Source organism: Somniosus microcephalus, chromosome 12, assembly GCF_052327205.1.
Source record: "Somniosus microcephalus isolate GS21.2 chromosome 12, FLI_Smic_1.0, whole genome shotgun sequence".
NCBI lineage: Eukaryota > Metazoa > Chordata > Chondrichthyes > Squaliformes > Somniosidae > Somniosus > Somniosus microcephalus.
The window spans coordinates 125,241,755-125,266,858 of record NC_140998.1 but is presented as its reverse complement, the minus strand read 5'-3'; the positions used below and the strand labels follow the sequence as shown (position 1 = coordinate 125,266,858).

Below are 25,104 nucleotides of genomic sequence, written 5' to 3'. Positions count from 1 at the left end.
CATAGACTCCTCTAGTGTTATATAAAGGCCCAAGACTTGCACCATAGTGCCAATTTGTTTTTTTCCCCCAGTTAAAGGTTCTTTGCTCCTTGTCTCAGATTTCTTCTCACCAAAACTTTGGGACAAAGTCTTCAGCCTCTCTACAGGAGTAGGTTAAATTAGTCAAGACGGAGCATCAAACATTCTGCTAATTAATCTGTCTGGATTTTTGTGTTTCTTTGTTTGGTTTCTCACTAGATGTTGATGTTGATCATTACTAAGCAAAGTGTTTCCAAGACCTCATCTCCTCTGGAGATCTTCCCTCCATGACCGCCAATCTCATAGTCCCCCAACCCCGCACAGCCCGCTTCTACCTCCTTCCCAAGATCCACAAACAGGACTGCCCTGGTAGACCCATTGTTTCAGCCTGTTCTTGCCCCACGGAACTTATCTCTTCCTATCTTGACTCTATTTTTTCTCCCCTTGTCCAGTCTCTTCCCACCTACATTCGCGACTCTTCCGATGCCCTCCGTCACTTTAACAGTTTCCTGGCCCCAACCGTCTCCTTTTCACTATGGACGTCCAATCCCTCTACACCTCCATCCCCCACCAGGACGGCCTTCGGGAGCTCCGTTTCTTCCTTGAACAGAAGCCCAACCAGTCCCCATCCACCACCACCCTCCTCCGCCAGGCTGAACTTGTTCTCACATTGAACAACTTCTTTGACTCCACTCACTTCCTCCAAATTAAAGGTGTTGCTATGGGAACCCGCATGGGCCCGAGCTATGCCTGCCTGTTCATGGGATATGTGGAACACTCTTTGTTCCAGTCCTACTCGGGTCCCCTCCCTCACCTCTTTTTCCGGTACATCGATGACTGTATTGGTGCCGTTTCCTGCTCTCGCCCTGAACTAGATAAGTTCATTCACTTTTCTTCCAATTTCCACCCTTCCCTCACCATCACATGGTCCATCTCCGACTCTTCCTTTCCCTTCCTTGACTTCTCTGTCTCCATTTCTGGCGATCGGCTTTCGACAAACATCCACTACAAGCCCACCGACTCCCACAGCTACCTGGACTATACTTCCTCCCACCCCGCTTCCTGTAAGGACTCTATTCCATTCTCCCAGTTTCTCCGTCTCTACCGCATCTGTTCTGACGATGCCACCTTCCGTACCAGTGCTTCCGACATGTCTTCCTTTTTCCTCAACCGAGGATTCCCCTCTACTGTGGTTGACACGGCCCTTGACCGTGTCCGTTCTATTTCCCGCACTTCTGCTCTCATCCCTTCCCCTCCCTCCCAGAACCATGATAGGGTTCCCCTTGTCCTCACCTTTCACCCCACCAGCCTCCACATTCAACAGATCATCCTCCGCCATTTCTGCCACCTCCAACGTGATCCCACCACCAAACACATCTTCCCCTCACCTCCCCTTTCAGCATTCCGAAGGGACTGCTCCCTCCGCGACACCCTGGTCCACTCCTCAATCACCCCCAACAGCCCTTCTCCTTCATCTGGCACCTTCCCGTGCAAGCGCAGGAGATGCAACACATGCCCTTTTACCTCCTCCCTTCCCACTGTCCAGGGCCCCAAACACCCCTTCCAGGTGAAACAGCGATTTACTTGTACTTCTTGCAATTTAATATACTGTATTCGCTGCTGACGATGCGGTCTCCTCTACATTAGGGAGACCAAACACAGATTGGGCGACCGCTTTGCGGAACACTTCCGTTCAGTCCGTAAGGGTGACCCTGAGCTTCCGGTTGCCTGTCACTTTAATTCTCTGCTTCACTCCCACTCTGATCTCTCTGTCCTCGGCCTATTACATTGTTCCAATGAAGCTCAACGTAAGCTCGAGGAACAGCACCTCATCTTTCGATTAGGCATTTTACAGCCTTCCGGACTCAATATCGAGTTCAACAATTTCAGATAATAATCCCTGCCCCCATTTTTCATGCAGTATGATTTTGCCATTACCATTTGCAACATTTTCACAGTATGTTCCTTCAATTCCTTCCTTCCACCCCCCCCCCGGTCTCTGCACCTGCTTAATATCTGTTACATTTCCAGCTTTTTCCAGTTCTGATGAAGGGTCCCAGACCTGAAACGTTAACTCTGTTTCTCTCTCCACGGATTCTGCCTGGCCTGCTGAGTATTTCCAGCATTTTCTGTTGTTATTTCAGATTTCCAGCATCCGCAGTATTTTGCTATTGTATAAAGTACTTCCTTGTTGCTCTTTTTGTTGCCCGTTTCACCACAAGCATACAAAAGAAAGAAAGCTATGCTCTTCTGATTGTACAGTAACACTAACAACCTGTGCTGCCTAAATGGTCTTAAAAATAAAATAAAAAGGCAAAAATCAACCAGAAGTCAAGACAGTGATCAGCATCAAGGACTCTTATGCTTCAGTATTGAGAGTTCATGAGCGTCTAAAGAATCTTGTCACTGTGACATTGTCAACATTGGCGTTCAATTCTATGTAGATCAACAAAAGATGTAGTGTCTTTAATTTAAAAAAATGTATCAAGTGCTTTACAGAGGCTTGAAGAAGATTAGATGCCAAACCAAATAAGGATTAGGAGGGGTGATCAAATGGTTGGTCAAAGAGGTGGGTTTTAAGGATGATCTTGAGGGAGGTGGAGAGGATAGGCTGGTGGATTTAGGGAGGAAATTCCAGAGTGGGACCTACATATCTGAATTAATGGCCACCAATGTTAAAGGAAGGGTGTGCACAAAAGGTAGGATTCAGAGGAATAGAGAGTTCAGGGGGTGGGTGTAGGGCTGTCAGAACATTCGACTGATCAAGTCTAGAGGTGACAGGTGTGAATGAGGGTTTCAGCAGCAGATGAGCTGAAGTGGGGGCATAGCAAACAATGTTAGAGATGGAAGTCTTTGTGATGGTGAAGACATGGGGTTGGAAGCTCAGTTCAGGGTCAAACAGGATATTGAGGTTTTGAAATGTCTGGTTCAGCATGACACAGTGGCTGGGGAGGGGATGGAGTCAGTGGCCTGGGTAGATTGCACCCAATCTCCAAGTTAGTAAGTATCGATCTAGTAACTTGGGACTCCGCTCCGACAGGGATCCCCTAGCTTAGAGTTTCTGGTTGAAGCAATCCCAGTACTGGTCAGCACTGCAACCCTCAAAAGATATTCAAAATAGGAGATAAGTTATCATTTGGGAGGTTTCACAAAGAAAATATATTGAAACAAGTGAGTAAATATATTGTACTCCCAGCCCCCTCCTGTGGGACATGGATAACTCATCTCTACTAATGATCCCTGTCTGCACACTTTCATTGGTGGTTATAGACTCAAGGAAACACACGCAAACCTGACGGTCGTCCCTGGACATAATTGAGAATCACAGAGCACACTGCATGATAGTTTAGATCCCTCAAACAACATAATTTGTGACTTGGCAGAATTTATAAGAATACATTTGGAACTGTAGTATTGGTGCAAAGTGGTTTTGCTTCACATGAACACTGCAATTGGAGTGTAAAGCAGCCTGAATCCAGAATCTCTTTCTCCTTCCTCATTGAACCTCTGTTCTCTTCATTCTTTTATCTTTTTGTAGTTCCTATAATTTCTTTCTGTCCTGTTTCAGACCCAGATGTTTAGGACCGTTATTTCTACTTGAGCCTACCAAGGAGAAAGTTTCCATAATTTTTTCCCAGTTCATTTTGAATTGAATATATTATGGAAGTCCCTACCATACACTTTATTTGGACTTCCAGCAAGCCTTCAACAAAGGAACATTTGAAAGACTACTAAATAGACTAAAATCCTCAGGAATCCAGGATAGAATGCCTCACTGGTGCCAGGGTAAATATAGAAACATAGAAGATAGGAGCAGGAGTAGGCCATTCGGCCCTTCGAGCCTGCTCCGCCATTCAATGAGATCATGGCTGATCATCCAAATTCAGTACCCTGTCCCTGCCTTCTCCCCATATCCCTTGATCCCTTTAGCCTTAAGAAATATATCCAACTCTTTTTTGAATATATTTAATGAACTGGCCTCCACCGCCCTCTGTGGCAGAGAATTCCACAGGTTCACCACTCTCTGGGTGAAGAAATTCCTCCTCATTTCAGTCCTAAATGGTTTACCCCTTATCCTTAGACTATGACCCCTGGTTCTGGACTCCCCGACCATCATAAACATCCTTCCTGCATCTAGTCTGTCCAGGCCTGACAGAATTTTATAAGTTTCGATGAGATCCCCTCTCAATCTTCTAAACTCCAGTGAGTATAAGCCCAATCGACACAATCTCTCCTCATAGGTCATTCCTGCCATCCCAGGTATCAGCCTGGTGAATCTTCGCTGCACTCCTTCCATGGCAAGAACGTCCTTCCTCAGGTAAGGCGACCAAAACTGCACACAATACTCAAGGTATACTGAATGGGTGTAAACATTTTACAGGGGAAAGAGGAACAGCCAGAAGTCGTGGCCTATGTTGGAACCAATGAAATTGGTAGGAAAAGGGTTGAGGTCCTACAGACAGAGTTTCAGGAGCTAGGGAGGAAGTTAAAGACAGGACCGCAAATGTAGTAATCTCCAGATTGCTTCCAGTGCCACGTGCTAATGAGTATAGGAAACGCAAGATAAGACAGGTTAATGCATGGCTGGAGAAATGGGGCAGGAGGGAGGGCTTCAGATTCCTGGGGCATTGGGACCAGTTCCAAGATAGGAGGGACCTGTACAAGATGGACGGGTTGCATCTCAACAGGGCTGGGACCAATGTCCTTGCGGGGACGTTAACTAGTATTGTGGAGGAGGGTTTAAACTAATTTGGCAGGAGAAGGGGCACCAGGATGAAGCATTAGAGAGGAGATACAAGGTGCACAGAGGACTGGGAAAGCCAGACAGCATTAGAATAAAGAGTAGTTCAGACATAGGTGAGATCAGACAGGTAGGGGTGGGGGGCAGGGAATGCAAAGCAGACTAAGATGTGTTTAGCGTGCACATGTATAAATGCACGATGTGGTAAATAAGGTTGGTGAGCTGCAGGCACAAGTAGCCACATGGGTTTATGAAATAGTGGCAATAACTGAGACCTGGCTCAAATAAGGGGAGGATTGGGCCCTTAATATTCCTGGCTACAATGTATTCAGGAAAGATGGGGAAGAAAAAAAAGGAGTGGGGTGGATGGCAGTATTGATCAAAGATACTGTTACAGCACTGGAAAGGGATATTGTACTTGAGGCTTCAAAGACAGAATCTATTTCAGGGGTGGGCAATTATTTGAGCTGGAGGGCTACTTAGCAAGTTTTGGTGAGCTGTTGAGGGCAGCACACACAAAATGAATTGTGTTAACAACAGCTACCATGAAAATTTGTTATGGCATTTATTGTATAAAGAACCCTTCATGTCATTTCCACACTTAATAAATATAACAACACTTATTAACATGCTAACGAACATGATACAGGCTTACCCAAAACTTATTTTAGCCATTGATATTATACTATAATTAAAACTGTAAAACTAGTTACTTGACATCTGCTGTAAAATTTACATGCAAGTCCAGTCCCATATTATGTTATTGACTTTTAATGCCCTCACAGCGACTAGGAATGGGCAATAAGGGCTGGATTTTGCCAATGGGAAGCTTTTGGAGGTGGGACTCCCACTTGTTGGGTTTTAGTCCCGCCTCCATCGACATCTAGCCAACCCACACTATTTTCCCTTGATTGACCTTGTTAAGCCCGCCCAGCGGGCTTAGCAGACCAATTAAGGGAAAGCCGGTGACAGAGAACGTCAGCGTATGACGTTTCATCTGTCAAAAATCTTTGACAGATGAATTGTCGTTGTTTGACAGCTCTGTGAAGCTGTCAAACACTGACATTCTCTGTTGTTTGATGAGTCATTGTATTTAAGACTCATCAAACCTATCTGCTGAGCAGAAATCAGATGGCTGTTGCATCGGAGAATGCAGCAGCCATCTGTCATCTCTGCTGGTAAGATGCTGGTGTCTCCAGTTCCCCAACGGTTGAAGCCTACAGGAAGAAACAAAGGTAAATAAACATTTTCGATCACTTTCCACTCACCTTACATACTTACCTCTCCACATTTGCACCCATCGCTCATCTCCACAGCGCATATTTGGACCCCTCTCACCTCCGCAGACCCACTGACCCTGGCAGGGTTTCACGACATCGGGAAACCCGTACTTGCAGGGGTAAAATGGGGATAATCCTCTTAACTGCCTGTTAACTACCTTTAACAGGCAGTTAAGTGGCTGTAATCCCCATCCTGCCTCGGGGAGGCGGCTCCCAGCGCGGGTCGGATACCCGCCTCCTGGGAAGATGGCACGAAGGCAGGTTGGGGGCGGGATGGGCACCCGCTCCCAGATTCTGCCATTTTCCTGGCAGTCCCACCTCCAAACCTGCCTCCCCAGGGCTGGCAAAATTCCCTCCTCAATGTTTTCTTACTAGTGTTGCACACACCCCAAGAACAAATTAAAAGAAAAAATTTCGATTGCCAAAACCAAAAGTCAGGACGTAACATTTTGGATCCAGTATTCACTCAGAATGCATAAAAGTGACACTTGGGATTATCACAGACTTCAGACACAAGGCACAAGTATTTGGTGAAACAACAGTATAATTTACATCGATAGCAAAATACTGCAGATGCTGGAAATCCGAAATAACAACAGAAAATGCTGGAAAAACTCAGCAGGCCAGGCAACATCCGTGGAGAGAAATTAGAGTCGACGTTTCGGGTGAACCCTTTTTCAAAACTGGAAAGGAAATGAAATAGATCGAAGGCAGGGCTGCGATAGAACAAAAGAAGTAAAGAGACATTAAGAGGTATTCAAAACCAGATGAGATGGTAATAGGACAGTGGAGACAAAAGACGGCTCAGATTAGGTGTGAAGTGTATTGGCAGAATAAGAGACAGCTGCCATGTGGGAGAGAGAAAGAAAAGGAAAGGGGGGGGGGAAGGGAAAACCCAAAACAAAGGGGTGGAAAAAAATATAAGTAAAAATGTAATAGGGGCTGAGGTTATGATCTGAAATTGTTGAACTCGATATTGAGTCCGGAAGGCTGCAAAGTGCCTAATCTGAAGTGCCTAATTCACTGCTCCATTCCCACTCGGACCTCACCGTCCTTGGCCTCTTGCATTGTTCCACGGAAGCTCAACGTAAACTCAAGGAACAGCACCTCATCTTCCGATTAGGCACTTGGCAGCCTTCCGGACTCAATATCGAGTTCAACAATTTCAGATCATAACCTCGGCGCCCATTACATTTTTACTTATATTTTTTTTCCACCCCTTTGTTTTGGGTTTTCCCTTCCCCCCTTTCCTTTTCTTTCTCTCTCCCACATGGCAGCTGTCTCTCATCCTGCCAGTACACTTCACACCTAATCTGAGCCGTCTTTTGTCTCCACTGTCCTGTTACCATCTCATCTGGTTTTGAATACCTCTTAATGTCTCTTTACTTCTTTTGTTCCATCGCAGCCCTGCCTTTGATCTATTTCATTTCCTTTCCAGTTTTGAAAAAGGGTTTCGACCCGAAACGTTGACTCTAATTTCTCTCCACGGATGTTGCCTGGCCTGCTGAGTTTTCCAGCATTTTCTGTTGTTATTTAGTATAATTTGCATGTCAGATTCCTACACAATTTACTTATTCGACTATGGCAACTTGTAGACAAGGGTTTTGATTGACTAGGAGCCCAATAGATAAATGCAGAGGCCCTGAATTCACGGTCGGCAGCGTAGCTAAGGAGTAGGCTGCCGATGTCCCCACTTACCTCGTGTGGACCCCCTTTCGAGATCTTGCTTTCAAATGCTGCAGAGTTGTGCGCAGCGTAATGCCCATGGAGCCCAGGAGCGCACCGTTGTGTGTATGCAAACATGGTATCACGGTGCTCCTTTCACTTCCTGAGTCTTAGTCAATCGGGAAAGAGTGGAGATTGCTGATTTGCCCACATGTCATTTAAAAGGCTATTAAAACATGCATGCCATTCAGTTACAGAAATAAATAGTTCATTGTACAAATAGAATAGAAATGATGTATTTCATATTATTTAAAGTATATAAAACAATAGTCAGTTAATAAAACATAGCAGTGATATTAGTCTCGTTCAATTTTATCAAGCTATTTTCTACCCAATAATCAAGATAAGATTTTACCACTATTTCTAAAAGCAAAACACAGCTGGGATAATGGACACAATCCCTTTCTTTCAGTATGAATAACCTAGTCTGCTGGATACAAGATGTGTTTATCAATACGAATCATCTAATGGACAGAAAGAGCTCCATCGATATATCGTATATGGAAGAGAAAGGGAGATTAAATACAAATTGGCCTTTTTGTGTGACAGCAGCAATGTTTGGAAAGGGTAGCAGCACATCTACCTTTATATTTGTTAGATAAATCTGTTTCTGTACCAAGTATTTATTACCATATTTACATATGCTAAACATGGGGGTGGGGAAGAGAAAAGGACAATAGTGGGAAAACCCTGGGGATCCTGTAGTAAAATAACGAGTGTGAGAAGAATAGATAACACATGCACATTGATTATTAACTTCTCATAAAAAGAGGTTACAAACCACTCATTTAATGCCTTATTCAGTGCAGTTACAAACACTTCATTATGATAACCTCTTAAAACAAATCTCCCATTAGAGCATTGTCTTGTTACAGATCATCTGGCCCCCTTATGCTGTGTGACAAGGTTCCTGTGCCTGTTTGCACCAGACGTAAAAATTTTCAACATAATTTCACAGTAGGTAGGTAATTAGCCCAACTTTTCGTCAGCATGCTCATTTGTATGAGGAGGTGAAAATCGCAGCGAAGCATCTTTTTATTCGGAAGTTGACAGATCACATGTTCGGGATTTAGTGCATGCACAAGCACATACGAAAATCCCGAACTTGCGGTCAATTTCAAAGGAGAGTACGCCGTCATACGGATCGCAAATTCAGGGCCAGAGTGTTTCTGAACATGTCACTGGTTTGCCTTGGGGATGACTGCAATTCGGCTCTCCCCACTTGATCATGGAATCAACCCTAGAACTGCTGCTGTGATGTCAGGATCTCAGCAATGAGGGAAATTAGGAAGGGGAGAGAGAAAAAGATCTTACTTAACTTGTGCCAAAATTAAACTATATTTGAATCAAAATAAATATACTCAGCAACGGTTAATCCGTTATGGATGCATGATACAGACAAATGAGTTACTAAGAAATCCCCAAACTATACCAATCCCAGCATCATAGGTACAAATGACACACTGACTTGACTTTCAAGTCAGTGTGTATTCTGATAAAGCCATCTTTTATTGTGTTTCATTATAGCTGCAATTGAGAATAGCATCCTCTCAACCCACTTGATTGAATTTTACATAACAACTTAGTACATGAATTAAGCACGCGGGTAAGTAATACTGCAGTCTAACTTTCTGCTCAAGTTAAGGACGGTGTGCAAACCCATGCAGGTAATAATGTCCAGCCAAATGTGCAAATTTTGCCATGATTATCCGTGATCAAGTGCTAGAACAGCAACCCAAGGTAATCTACTTACCTTGTGAATCCAGAGACGCGCAAATCTCAGAATTGAAAAAAAACACGGCGATTTGTGCATGCGGGGAAAATATATGCGCATGCGCAAATCAGTGCATTTTTTTTTTAAATCGTGAGATTTAGGACCCCAATTTGAGAACCACTGTGTGGGCCGGATAGATTCCATTGGACCGTATTTTGCCCACTTCTGATCTATTTAGTTAGAATTAAGGAACAATAAAGGAGCTATTACATTGTATACTATAGGCCACCAAATAGTGGGAAAGAGATAAATTGGCAGGCAAATTGCAGAAAGATGCAAGAACTACAGAGTAGTGATAATGGGGGACTTCAATTATCCTAACATAGACTGGGAAAATAACAGTGTAAAGGGCAAAGAGAGGGAGCAATTCTTGAAATGTGTACAAGAGAACATCCTTGATCAGTATGTTTCCAGCCCAATGAGGAAGGAAGCAGTGCTGGATCTAGTTCTGGGGAATGAAGTGGGGCAAGTTGGAGTATATTTTCAGTGGGACAGCATTTGGGAAATAATGATCACAATATCATTGTTTAGAGTAGTTATGGAAAAGGACAAGGAAAAATCAAATGTGAAGATACTCAACTGAAGAAGGACTAATTTCAGTAAGTTGAAAAGGGATCTGGCCCAGTTAGATTGGAATCAAAGATTGGCAGGTAAAACAGTAAAAGAGCAATGGGAGGTGTAAGACATTCAGATTGACAGTTTATAGAGTTCAGACCCGCGGAACAGACAACTCGAGACAAAGATTACAGGGTAAACTATTCTTTACTTAAAATCAGCAAGAGGTTACAAGTAAGTACCAAATACAAACTGTACTCAATTCATTTACTTATTACAAGCAAGCACGCACGAATCTAAATCATTTACTTTAAGCTCAAGTGATCATAAGCAACCACATACGTACTAACAACAGTGAGAGGTCAATTCAGCGATGACTAGACGTATGACTTTAACTGGCAACTGACCAAATTGCCTTTGACTGCAGCCACGAGTGGTCATTTTACAGCATCTTTATACCCCAAAACTTGGCAACTCGCCCACAGCATTCGTGTCTCAAACTGTGTGAATAGCGTTGTTTTCTCTCTCTCACTTTCTTTCCTATCTGTTTTGACGCTTAGTTAACCAAGGCCAGATGTTCAGGAGTTGGAGAAAGTCGTTGTTTTTACATCTGAGGGTTGACTCCTGGTTCTCACAGAATTTTCAAGATCTTATCTTTTGGCGGAAAAAACCAGCTTGCAAGCACATCACTTATTTTACAAACGTTTTAGCCAAGCAGTCTCTTGCCCTCAAAGCTTGTCGGTACATTTGGTCACTTTAGATTCAGTCAAACGGTATATTTTTACAAGGCCTTCAAAGAGGAGATAGTTCAGGAGCAGACTAAAGACATTCACACGAGGGGGAAAAGAAGGGCATCCAAAGCTAGAGCTCCCTGGATGACTAAAGATATAGGGCTAAAAATTTGGGGGCTTTAAGCTGGCAACAAGCTGCTCTTTTGCCAGCTAGTACGGTGGCGTTTGTCATTTTCCGAGGCCCAGCAGTGCTGCCGGTAAGATCGATGGCCCTGCAGATTTAAATCGGGGCGAGGCGATGCACGCTGACTTAACGTCACCTTGGTGAACTTGGACTCTGCACTGAGTTCCGCTGGCTCTGACACAGTGTTCAGCGGACTCACTGAGGCGCTGTCAGCACCTCTTAAAGGGACACACACATCTTTCAGGTAAGTTTGCATTTAAGCTTTTGGACAGGATTTAAAAAATTTTCTTGAAGTAGTGGCTTGCTGCAATACATGTTAAAAGATTTTTAAGTGTGTAGGGAGTGCTGCTGGATGCTTGCAAGGCCTCGAATGGTAAAGGAAGGCCTCTGAGAAGACAGAAAATGCTGCAATTACTCAGCAGGTTAGGCAACATCCGTGGAGAGAGAAACAGAGTTCACGTCTCAGATCGAGATGCTGCCTGACCTGCTAAGTATTTCCAACATTTGCTCACAGAGGGAAGAGGAAGACGCAGAAGAGGAGGAAGCAGAAGCGGTGGAATCAGAAGGAAGGATGCAACCCAGACAGCCCCTTTCTGGCCGGGATATCCGGGATGGAATCATCTGCCTGCGGTACCAGTGACCCTTTCAACATTAACCCCACACTGTACCTTTCCTCTGTTACTGACCATCACAGCGTCCTCATGGCCATGATGCTGAAATAAAAGCCACCACAAAGCAAACTTTCCAATCCAACTTTGTACATCTATCTATCCAACATGACATCAAGAAATCTACTCATCACCCTTATGCGTTCTCTTAGTGACAGTCTTGTGTGTGCCTTTGCCTATCCTGCTGATGTCACACAGTGCTACCCCAGTGGCTGCAGCACGGCTGGTGGAAGGCTGCTGACTTTCAGTGGGGGGACACTGCAAATGGCCTTGCTGGTTGACCTTGAGGAGCTGGTGGCTGGGAGTGTGAAATCGAGTGAATGTGTATCTTCTTCTTCTTCACTCCCCTCTCCCTCTTCTTGGTCAATCACTGGCTGGGCAGGCTGAATTTCTTGGGTGTGTGAAATGAGGAAGGCGCAAGGTTTGAGTTGTGGTGAGGGGAGGGCGGGAAAGCTAGAGATACATGCGAGAAGGAGGATAACGTATGAGGATACCAGCATCTTGTATCCTTTCTGCCCCCCTGCTGGCCAATGGCTCAGCCATGCCCCTGCCAAGAATGGCCAGCACCGTCTCCTCCAAAGGGGTGAGGCTCGGCTCGGAATGGGGTTGTGTCTCGTGATTGGTACAGATTGCTGGTGGGTGGCATGGGGCAGAGTCATGTATTGAGAAGTGTGAGAGGTTAGTGATTCAGTTGGTAGGAGACGGCTTTTGAAGATGCATTTACTGACCTTGACCAGTGGTCTGAGGTCATGAAGCTTATTTGGGCATAGGAGCCAGGTGGCGGGGGCAACACTGCTGGCAGTGACGGCCTTGGGGATGTGGTCCCACATTGCTCTTTCTGGAGGGCCTCCTGGCCCCTGTGGGTAGAGGACCTCTCTTGCATTGTTGACCCCCTGCACAAAGCTGGAGTGCTGTGTGTGAGACACTGGGTGCCCCTTCCCTGGCATGCTGAGCCATTTGTGTTGGTGCTGAAGCACTTTTTCCATTTTTTTACGTGCGGAAGGGAATTCAGCTTTAAGAGCTGAAGACTCCCATTTGGGAATTCTTTTTAATGTTAATTAAATCTGACATGCTCTTGACAGATAATTGTAAAGTGCTGTCGCCCTGTGTTCTTTGCATCAAAAAGACTTAACATTACGCCCCCTCAAGTGGTTTCACCATTAACAGTGTTGACAAGATCTTTGATTATGTTGGTGAATGGATTAAAGCCATTATTGGTCACATCACTAATTCTGCCATGGGCCTCCATTTTTCCTTTGTTGTTGCAATGCTATCCTCATGATGTGATTTGTCAGAGGAGTACATGTACATCATGTATTTGACAGCAGATGGTACAGATTTCCATTTCTTGTGGTTTTCTTTTAACATTGTTGTATCCTTAAGTTATATCTAGCTTTCTCATTGGCCTCACAGATCCAACTGTATTCAACGGCTTGATTTGTCCAGATGTAGTTATGTTTGCTCTTTGCTTATTTAATTAATAACAACTCATTTTATCAACAACACTTAATTAGCCCTAAAGATTAGAAAATGTCCCAAGGCACTTCACGTAGGAAAATAAGGACATTGAATACTGGTGGGACAGTTAGGAGAGGCGATTGAAAACATGATTGAATAGAAAGATTTTGCTAAGGCTTTTAAAGGTGTGGAGAGAAGTAGCAAGACAGTAAAGTTCTAGAGTCTAGGACTAGGTTGGCTGAAGACTTCACCACCAATGGATGGAGGAGAGGACACACAAGTGACCAGAGGGCTGAAGGGCATGGGATGGGATCATCAGACTGACTAACATTAGTGAGTTAAGTGATTCAATTCCACAAAGGGATTTATAAATAAAGAAGATACTTTTGAATTTCATGTGCTAGAGAACAGGGAGTTACTGAAGGTTGCAGGATGATGGCACAGGATGTGGGCAGAGCGGTTTCGAAGAAGTTGGATTTTTTTTGAAGAACTTTGAAGACAGTGGGGGTGATGTGTGGGTGAAAATAGGTAATGTGAAGGTGAAAGTATGCAGTCTTGGTGATGGATAGGATATGGGGTTCGAAGCTCAACTTTGGGGCAAACAAGGCACCGAGGCGATGCACCATTTGCTTTAGCTTGAGAGCAGCTGGGAAGGGGTTGGAATAGGTAGCAATGGTTGGGAATTAATTATTTACTGCCCCCCCTACTTTGGCTCGGGATCAAGAGTAAAAAGCTACATTGTACAAAGATAGCCCTGACAAAGGGTTTCGACCTGAAACGTTGACTCTATGGGCCCGATTTTCGGCTTGTGTGGGAAATGGTCGGATTTCCCCGAATGTGGGGTTTCTGACACACATAAAAAAGTGTCAGCCAGCCCCACGCAATTTTCCCTCAATTGGCCAATTAATTCCCAGCATATGGGAAGCCTTGCTAATTGTCTAAATCGAGTCAGAAATCCCCACAGTATGATGTCATCATTTGTGGTGCTTTCAAGGTCCATGGCAAGCACTGCATCCTCTGAAGGCTTCCAAATGAACCATACAGGATGGCATAAGGAGCCTGCAGCAGCTGTGGCCAGTGCCAGACCCCGAGCTGCCTTCAGATTCGACGAGGCTTCACTGCAGGCATTATTGGATGGGGTTAGGGCCCACAGGGAGGTCCTCTTCCCTAGGTCAGGGAGGAAGAGGCCTCCCACTGAGACCAATGCTGCATGGATGCAGGTGTCAGCAGATGCCAACTCGCTGGGAGTCACCAGAGGAACCTTGGCATTATATCTCTAACTCCTTCCTTTACTCCCCCACAGTACCATCCAGAGCCCCCGTCCTCACTGTGGAGGAGGAAGAGGCTGTGCAGCCAGACTCCTCAGAGGAAGCTCCAACCTCTGAGGGTGCAGCGTCAGCAGAAGTAAGCGCACCCAGCACCAGCGCAGACACTCACACCTCGGGGGGACCTTTGGGACATTGAGTAGTGTTGTCACCTGGTGTTTCACAGCTGACAAGTGAGCCTCAGCAGATTCTGGAGACAGGGACAGCAGTGGAGAGTCCTCGTCGGAGGGCGCAGGGCTCTGCCAGCTCAGCTCAGCTGCGCTGCATCTCGACCCTCTGCCTCTGGGTCCATCCGCAAGAGAAGAGGTGATGGATCTCCATGCACAGATGCAGGAGTCTCTGGCAGGTTTTGTCTCCAGGGTCGCTGCGAGTGTGGAGCGAATGGAGGAGTCCATAGCGACCATAAGCAGAGCCTTTGTGGAGTCATTGGTGCATGAACGCAGCACCATGGAAAGGTTGGCAACCTCCATGGAGGAGATAACTCGCCAGCATACGGAAAACATGGTGAGTGCTCATAAGAGAATGACATCTCTTGAGGAGCGTTGGCCATCTGTTGAACAGAGAAACCAGATCTTCATGGAAGTCCTTCTGAGTAGGACTGCCAGTGCAGAAACGGGTCCCACTGGCCCCCTAAAGCGCAGCAAGGTGCTCTCAAGCCACTTCCAAGCGCTGGCCCCTTCTGGCTTGTGCAGCTTCAGGTGAGTGAGCAGCAGCCTGGTGCTCCTGGTAATCATCCTGCTGTTCCTGGTTCTGCTGCTGCCACCTCTGCTGTTGGAGATCCTCTAATGCCAGGAAGGGAAGGTGCCAAAGGCCTCCCATGCTTCTAGCAGATGCCTCGGTTGAGGAGGTCCTGAGTTAGGGTGGTGAGAAGGGCTTCCCAGGAGCTCACACTGAAGAAGTGTGTGAGGCTCCAACTTTCTGCAGCTGCTCCTAAGGCTTCAAATAGTTCCCCCAAGCCTTGATCAACAAGGTCCTGCAGCCTGCAAAGGCTGCCTCTTTAAATATCTTCAGCCCTCAGCGACCTGCTGCTGCAAGCAAGCAAGCCAGCTGTTTTCACGCCAGCTCTCATCGGCGGGGTTCCCAGCAGGCGGGTTTCAGGTGGGGAAAGCCCCAAAGTCGCAACGGCACGGGAAAATCCACTTCAACAAGCAGATAATTGCTTGTTAGTGCTCCGACGAACAATCCCGCCAGCGGCGGGCGGGACTGAAGCGGGGCGCGTGAAAACGGCAGTCCGAAAGTCGGACGGGGCGGGGAATCAGGCGGGGGGGGGGTCCCGACCCGCTTTTTCCGCGATTTTCGGACCACGGCCGCATGAAAAGCCACCCGACAGCTGGCTGAAAATCGGGGCCTATTTCTCTCTCCATGGATGTTGCCTGGCCTGCTGAGTTTTTCCAGCATTTTCTGTTGTACAAAGATATATAGCTTGTGTTGCAACTGGGAAATGGCTGTGCATGCACAACCACTCGGTTGTTACTTTGAATTTTCATGTTTTTTGTCAAATTATGTTGTAATTTTTTGTGTATAACAAAAGGAATAGCTCAAAAATGAATCTCGTAAAAATAACTTTCAACATCACAGTAACATCAACAGTTTTGGCTGGCAGTTTAACAAAAACAATATTTCAAGTGAGTTCTACAGTTATCATTTCAGCTCCTCCTTCCTTCCACTATTGTAACAGTTATAGAGCATTAACTATTTCATACAGAAAATTTGCAGACTGGCTTGTGGTGGAGCAGTAGAATATATCGATTATCCTTTTATTTGAAGTTTCTTTCATCTGTTCCTGACTGGTTCTTATTTGATTTCATCTAAGACTGCTGAGCATTGGTAAAAATTAGTACCCCAAATTTTCCATTCTTTCTAAAATATGCCATAATAGGTTGGTAAATTTTCCATTCTAAGTTAAATAGTATAGTTGCAGCAACATGAGAGATAGTAATTTTTTTGTTGGTTTACAGGCTGTCTCAATAGCAGGAATAATTTGAACTTGCACTTGTGTTTGCGATGGTTGAGGCTTATTTGGGCATCACCAAGTTGTACAAGGAAGTAAGTTGGACCAATAGAAACAGGCCTCTTGACTGCCTGGTGGTGCTCTAACCTTCTTGGAATGTGAGGATTTGGGGGAATTTCACTTTTATATGATTTAATATCAATGAACACAGACAGTGTAGATTTTTTACCTGGCATTGATTTCAAATGACACTATTTGAAATTCTGCCAACACTGCAAAATTCCTTTGCATGGAAACTAACAGGTGAAATTGGGTTATTTGGCAGCAGTGAAGAATCCATGGTAAATGCCATATCTCAATTTATTATGCCAGTTTATGCAGGACAGATAATGGGTAACTGTGGGATACATGTATTTCCAGCAGAGAAAGTATCCCCCCACTGTTCCACAGAATTGTATGTGTTCATTGTGCTTTAAAGGTCTGAAATGATAGAGACGGGCTTTAAAAATATTTATTTCTTGAAGGATTTACTCGGACTTTTGTTTCCAGATTTTGTGGTTTGTTTTGGATCCTTTGAATATTGAATTCCCTTTGCAGTTTTAACACTAGCACATTTTCTATCACAAACTTAAGAAACTTGACACTTGGCCATTTTGTTGCAGTCAGGGCAGTAGTACCTTACTAGCAATCCAAAAAGTTAATGCCAAATACCAATGCTGCTGTTTCTCCTGCCTGTGAAACCCACTCTGAGATATTGTCATTGTTGATGCTCCCTGAATATTCTACTCTTAGTAACCTGTTGATCCCCCACATGATTAATTATCATCTTACTTTTTACACACTGCTGTATACCCTTCCCCAAGCCCATCTGCTTTCCTTTTTGTGCTATCGGTGCTGCATAGAATAGATTTTATTGCCATCTGGCTGCTACTCGTGCTCTGGTTTTCAGTTGTACAAATGAGTTTTAATCCTGCTCACAAATTTACAATGAAGCTTTGTATTTTGTTGGTCCATAGGACACTTCAGTTCCCTGGGCAGTATCTGTGGCAGAGAGAGATGGATATACTCCAGTACCCATGGACCAACAACAGTTGGCTGAGATAGACGCCAAACTGCAGGTTTTTGTTTTGGCTGAGGATTTCCCTATGATTACCAGCTCGTGGTCCAGTGTACAAACCCAGAATTATCAGGTAAGTGAGACCAGGCTGTCAAAAAAAAATGAGATGCTTGGTACTTTATTTTGGAAAGTACATAATTCACTCCCCTAGAAAAGAATATAAAAAGGCTCTTTTAAAAAATACAATAACTCAAATTTAATGTATTTTTTAATGAAATAATCATGAATTAAGTTGGCAAAGGATTTTTATTGTAGTTGATAAGAGAGCAAAAAGTAGCTTACGTGGCTCCAGTTATACAGGAGAATAAACTAGGTTCATACCATCTGTTTGGAATTTTTTTCTAAAATGTGTTGGAGAAACTAAAATTTACTTACCAAAAGATTTGTTATTTCAGTTAACTGCAAAAAATAATTATCAGCTTTTACCAATAAATGTGTACAATATTTGGTCAATGTAATACTCTTATTATAATAAGTTTTGTGCTGATTTCATGTTGTTCTTGGATGCGACCTTTCCAGTGAACCCTTTCTAAGGCAATTGTCTTGCATTAGAGTGGTCTATTGGCTCTATGTACTGTGAGGTACTGATGTGATGCCCCTTAAGTAACGAGTGTCGTGAGTTGTAATGTCACGGCATGCATCAATGACATTTAACACCCACTAGCACAAGTTCAACTGCTTGGATTAGGAGATGAGCTTTTGGTAAGAAAATGTAACTTGTGATTTGGAAACCTAAGAGTACAAATGTGCATACTCAGGCCAGTATACTCCGTGACAAGAAGTGTAAATTAGCCTACCATCAACACCTTTGGCTGCTACTGCTAAAACCTGCACTACATATACTATTTAAATGCCTTTCTGTTTTCAAGTTCTGTTTTCAAGTTCTGGTGGTGTTTTCCTAACTCAGGAGTTCGATAGTGTATCTCTTTTATCAGTTTCTTGTGTTCCCTGTATGTTGCATTCATGTTTGCCCATTTTGCGTTAGAAGTGTCCACTATTCTATTCCTAAAAGTCTGCATAAATATAAATAACTCAAAAACTGTGTGTGTAATTCAAGGAGCAGTGTACCCTGCTAAGAATATATGTATTTACTGTTTTATGGTGCATTTACACTACAAATGTAGCATCAGTACAAAGAGCAGGAAGTTGCATTCTGCTTTGTTCCAGAGTTGCGTCAAGCCTTAAATCCAGATTTACACTACACAAGTTTAGCATTGGAGTGAAGAAAAAAAAGCTTTGCATCGATGATAAACGTAGAATGTAAATGCAGCTTTCATTCTGGGCTGAATTTTATACTTAATGTAATGGATGCTATTCCACATGCTTAAATTATCTATCCAATTTATGGAGAAACTTTTTACATGTACATACTGTAGTTTTAAAATGGCATGTTTTCATGTGGAAAAATATGCATGTCTAAATTCATCATTCTAATAGCTGTAGTTCACCTTTGTGCTATTAAATTTTGTGCAGTTAAAGTTGTATAAACCATGCATTTTTAGACACCTTTTTAATAATGTATTTGCTCCCCTCCTTAAAGCTTTGAATATGGGGATAGTTCAGGAAGGTGGAGTTGATAGAAGATCAGCCACGATCTCATTGGATGGCGGAGCAGGCTCGATGGGCTGAATGGCCTACTCCTGCTCCTATTTCTTATGTTCTTATGAATTCTTGCTGTGTTACAGTTCCAGCACAGACTGTCAGTATCTCATCCAATTGGCTATTCTCCTGTGTGTTTGCTCAGGCAGTGGGTATTAATGATCCTGACATCCACGTATGTGCACTTTCTAGCAAGAAGTCATCAGGATCAGAAACCCTAGCTGAATTTTCCCTTTCCCTCCTCCTCAGCACAGGTGTGCAGAGAGGCCATATGTCTCACTCTAATGCTGTTCAAGCTGAGATCAACTAGCTTAACACTGAGCTGGAGATTTGAAACTGAGACCATCTGATCTGCATGCTTGACTATCATTATATGGTGTGTTTGTTCATTAAACCATGGAGGAGCTAGGCACTTTCTTAAAAAAAAATTATACCTTTCAGCTGAATAACTATCCATGACTCGTCACATTTGAGAGAATTTAAAAAAAAAATTGTTCCTGGGATGTGGGCGTCGCTAGCAAGGCCAGCATTTATTGCCCATCCCTAATTGCCCTTGAGAAGGTGATGGTGAGCCACGTTCTTGAACCGCTGCAGTCTGTGGTACTCCCACAGTGCTGTTAGGGGTGGAGTTCCAGGATTTTAACCTGCGACGATGAAGGAACGGCGATATATTTCCAAGTCAGGATGGTGTGTAACTTGGAGGGGAGCTTGGAGGTGATGGTGTTCCTATATGCCTGCTGCCCTTGTCCTTCTAGGTGGTAGAGGTCGTGGGTTTGGGAGGTGCTGCCGAAGAAGCCTTGGCGAGTTTCTGCAGTGCATCTTGTAGACGGTACACACTGCAGCCACGCTGCACCGGTGGTGGAGGGCGTGAATGTTTAAGGTGGTGGATGGGGGTGCCAATCAAGCGGGCTGCTTTGTCTTGGATGGAGTCGAGCTTCTTGAGTGTTGTTGGAGCTGCACTCATCCAGGCAAGTGGAGAGTATTCAATTACACTCCTGACTTGTGCCTTGTAGATGGTGGAAAGGCTTTGGGGAGTCAGGAGGTGAAACACTTGCTGCAGAATACCCAGCTTCTGACCTGCTCTTGTGGTCACGGTATTTAGGTGGCAGGTCCAGTTAAGTTTCTGGTCAATGGTGACCCCCAGGATGTTGATGGTGGGGGATTCGGCGATGGGAATGCCGTTGAATGTCAAGGGGCGTGGTTAGACTCTCTCTTGTTGGAGATAGTCATTGTCTGGCATTTGTGTGGCGCAAATGTTACTTGCCACTTATCAGCCCAAGCCGGAATGTTGTCCAGGTCTTGTTGCATGCGGGCATGGACTGCTTCATTACCTGGGGAGTTGCGAACGGAACTGAACACTGTGCAATCATCAGCGAACATCCCCCACTTCTGACCTTAGGAGGAAGGAAGGTAATTGATGAAGCAGCTGAAGATGGTTGGGCCTAGGACACTATCCTGAGGAACTCTTGCAGTGATGTCCTGAGGCTGAGATGATTGACCTCCAACAACCACAACCATCTTCCTTTGTGCTAGGTATGACTCCAGCCAATGGAGAATTTTCTCCATGATTCCCATTGACTTCAATTTTACTAGGGCTTCTTGATGCCACACTTGGCCAAATGCTGCCTTGATGTCAAGGGCGGTCACTCTCACCTCACCTCTGGAGGTCAGCTCTTTTGTCCATGTTTGGACCAAGGCTGTAATGAGGTCTGGAGCCGAGTGGTCTTGGCGGAACCCAAAGTGAGCATCGGTGAGCAGGTTATTGGTGAGTAAGTGCCGCTTGATAGCACTGTCGATGACAATTTCCATCACTTTGCTGATGATTGAGAGTAGACTGATGGGGTGGTAATTGGCTGGATTGGATTTGTCCTCCTTTTTGTGGACAGGACCTAACTGGGCAGTTTTCCACATTTTCAGGTAGATGCCAGTGTTGCAGCTGTACTGGAACAGCTTAGCTAGAGGCATGGCTAGTTCTGGAGCACACATCTTCAGTACAACAGCCAGGATGTTGTCGGGAATCATAGCCTTTGCTGTATCCAGTGCGCTCAGCCGTTTCTTGATATCATATGGAGTGAATCGAATTGGCTGAAAACTGGCTTCTGAGATTGTGGGGACGTCAGGAGGAGGCCGATATGGGACATCCATTCGGCACTTCTGGCTGAAGATGGTTGCAAATGCTTCACCCTTGTCTTTTGCACTCGCATGCTGGGCTCCACCATCATTGACGATGGGGATGTTCATGGAGTCTCCTCCTCCCGTTAGTTGGCCCACAGCGCTCATGGATGCCTAATTTGGCACGGCTAGATCTGTTCTGAATCTATCCCATTTAGCACGGTGGTAGTGCCACACAACACGATGGAGGGTGTCCAGTTTTATTCTTATTATTGTTTGATGTTGCGGGCTTTTACAACTGAGTGGCTTGCTAGGCCATTTGAGAATGCAGTTAAGAGTCAACCACATTGCTGTGGGTCTAGAGTCACATATAGGCCATACCAGGTAAGGACGGCAGATTTCTTTCCCTAAAGGACATTTGTGAACCAGATGGGTTATTTCAACAATCCGATAGTTTCATGGTCACCATTACTGATACTAGCTTTTTATTCCAGATTTATTTAATTAACTGAATTTAAATTCCCCAGCTGCCGTGGTGGGATTTGAACTCACGTCTCTGGATCATTTGTCCAGGCGTCTAGATTACTAGCCCAGTAACATTAACTGTTACAAACTAACGGTAGCTTTCAGGCTATGAGGTAAACTGTTATGGAAAGCATTACAGAATTGCTCAACAATTCCCTGATATTTTATTTTAGTGGTAATGCAAATCAATGGTTTACTGTATTTCTGTGTTGTAATGTTGAATGCATTTTTGAATGATCTTTAAGCTTTTACTTTTGAAATAACTGGTGAGCTCTTAACATTGAACAGTAATAGTTGGAACATGGTACTCTTGTACAGCTCAGATATCTTTATGTCATTATTACATACGTGTCTTAGTTTATTTTATTGAATAAAGACTAAACGTGCAGGTTACAGACTAAACGTGCAGGTTACAATCTAACTGCAGCTTGCTCTGCAAATACTGAGAGCTAGGAAAACAGAAAATTGGGTGGATACATGCCATGAATTTCAATGAAAGGAAATGATTTGGCACTCAAAAGTTAATCCGAACCCAGTTACTAATCAGTTAACAATATAAAACATTTGAAGTGCTTTTACGTTTCTTGTCATGGAATCTCTTTAAGGGAAAGTGGTCTGAACTTGTACATCCTGAGCTCAATTAGCAGCTAACCAGTTGCCAGTTAAAGTTTCTTTAGATTGGCAGCTGCTGGCTTCTCTCCTTGGTAGGAGGCCAGGTTATTACCAGGTTAGAAAAAAACAGGAAATTAATGTGCTGAAGTTTTCTGGAAGAAGAACGGCGTAGCAATGCGCAAATCAGCCAGCAAGTTCAGGGGATTAAGAGATATGGCGTGAGTAGTGAATGTCTAGGACTTGCTGGTTGATTTATGCCATGCTGCTGTTTGCTTCGCGCAAACGGCATCTCACCCTTTGCATCCCCGTTATTTTCAAGAATTTGCTGGATTTGCACATTAAACTCGACAGAAAGTTAGAGCTGGTGATTAACAGCATAAGTACCCTTTTAATGACATGGTAATTGTTAATGCAATGCCAATCACCCTCTCTGGTGCAGAATTTAAACTGTTCAATCTCATTCCTGCATATAATGGCCCAGAACTTGGTGTCGGGGGCTTGCTGTGCGTGCAAGCCCCCGATGTGCACTTACCCGGCGCGCCGACACCTGAAACCTGGCCCGCAGTGGATTTCCTGTCAGTGGCCCAGTTCTGATGTCGGCGCGCTGTGCTAACCTGACCCAGCGGCGTAGTTAGTGCGATGTGCCGGCTGGGATCAGCTGAGCACTGTTCAGCCAATCAGGGGAGGGGAAACTTCATTCATAAGTTTGAGAGTAAGAACTGTCAAACTCATGAAAGGTACTGCACCCCAAAACACTACTTAAACTTTAAATAAAATTTTTAAAAACATCCCAATCATTAAATTAAGTATGCCCCAGTCGCTCTCTCTCTCTCTCTTCCCCCCCAGTCGCTCTCTCTCTCTCTCTTCCAACAACAACATGCCCTCGAAAATCCTCGGCACCGCCGGGCACTCCAGCTAGTTAAGTATAAATAAGTTTAAAAAAATAATTTAAACAATTTTTTTTTTTTGAAAAAATAAATTTTTAATAAAAAGGGTCTAAAACTAACCTTACCTTACTGTAGATTCTTTAAACTAATAAACCTGTGGGAAACAAATTTCTAAATTGCACTAAAACACCACTTACCTGTAAAAATAAATACTTACGTGTGCTTTTTCCAAGCGTAAAGACCGGAGGCCTTTACACATGCGCAAATCCCCCAAAAAAGAGGAAATCCAAGACACGCGCTGCCCCCTACAGCGCACGCGCTAGCCTCTTCACCTCTTGGGTTAGAGAGGAAATGCCGGTTTTCAGCGCATGCGCTGTGCATGCTGAAAACCGGCATTTCCTCCGGCCAGACGCGTGAGTACCCCTTCCATACTCACGCGTTTGGGGAGGAATTACTGCCCCATTAAATTCATCTTGGAGATTTAAAACATTTCAAATTTTAAATGTTTCAGTTTTTTCCTACTTTTCTATTCTGGCTCTCTTTTACTCTCTCTTAGAAACATAGAAACATAGAAGATAGGAGTAGGAGTAGGCCATTCGGCCCTTCGAGCCTGCTCCGCCATTCAATGAAATCATGGCTGATCATCCAAACTCAGTACCCTGTCCCTGCCTTCTCCCCATATCCCTTGATCCGTTTAGCCTTAAGAAATATATCTAACTCTTTCTTGAATATACTTAATGAACTGGCCTCCACCGCCCTCTGTGGCAGAGAATTCCACAGGTTCAGCACTCTCTGGGTGAAGAAATTCCTCCTCATTTCAGTCCTAAATGGCTTACCCCTTATCCTTAGACTATGACCCCTGGTTCTGGACTCCCCGGCCATCAGATACATCCTTCCTGCATCTAGTCTGTCCAGGCCTGACAGAATTTTATAGGTTTCGATGAGATCCCCTCTCAATCTTCTAAACTCCAGTGAGTATAAGCCCAATCGACACAATCTCTCCTCATACGTCATTTCTTCCATCCCAGGTATCAGGCTGGTGAATCTTCGCTGCACTCCTTCCATGGCAAGAATGTCCTTCCTCAGGTAAGGCGACCAAAACTGCACACAATACTCAAGGTGTGGTCTCACCAAGGCCCTGTACAACTGCAGCAAGACATCCTTGTTCTTGTACTCGAACCCTCTTGCTACGAAGGCCAACATACCATTTGTCTTCTTAACCGCCTGCTGCACCTGCATGCTTACCTTCAGCGACTGGTGCACAAGAACACCCAGGTCTCTTAGCACTTCCCCTTCTCCCAATCTATTGCCATTCAAATAATAATCTGCCTTCCTGTTTTTGCCACCAAAGTGGATAACCTCACATTTATCCACATTATAGTGCATTTGCCATGTTTCTGCCCAATCACCCAACCTGTCCAAATCGTACTGGAGTTTCACGACATCCTCCTCACAGCATACCCTCCCACCCAGCTTTGTGTCATCTGCAAATTTGGAGATATTACATCCAATTCCCTCGTCCAGATCATTAATATATATTGTAAACAGCTGGGGTCCTAGGACCGATCCTTGTGGTACCCCACTAGTCACTGCCTGCCACTCGGAAAACAACCCGTTTATTCCAACCCTTTGCTTTCTGTCCGCCAACCAGTTCTCTATCCAAGTCAATACCTTGCCCCCAATCCCATGTGCCTTAATTTTGCACGCTAATCTCTTATGCGGGACCTTATCGAAAGCCTTCTGAAAGTCCAAATACACCACATCCACTGGTTCTCCCTTATCTATTTTACCAGTTACATCCTCAAAAAATTCCAGTAGATTAGTCAAGCATGATTTACCTTT

The 25,104-nt window shown here is 44.5% G+C and overlaps 1 protein-coding gene across 2 annotated transcripts in view; it reads left to right on the top strand.

Moving 5' to 3' along the window:
• The window catches only part of fsip1 (fibrous sheath interacting protein 1), a 942,743-nt gene that overhangs the window by 83,683 nt on the left and 833,956 nt on the right, over positions 1-25,104 (top strand). For both annotated transcript variants that reach the window (XM_086003505.1, XM_086003506.1), the window contains one exon: positions 17,427-17,600. In XM_086003505.1, the coding sequence (XP_085859631.1) occupies positions 17,427-17,600 (174 nt within the window). The remainder of the gene's footprint in view (positions 1-17,426; positions 17,601-25,104) is intronic.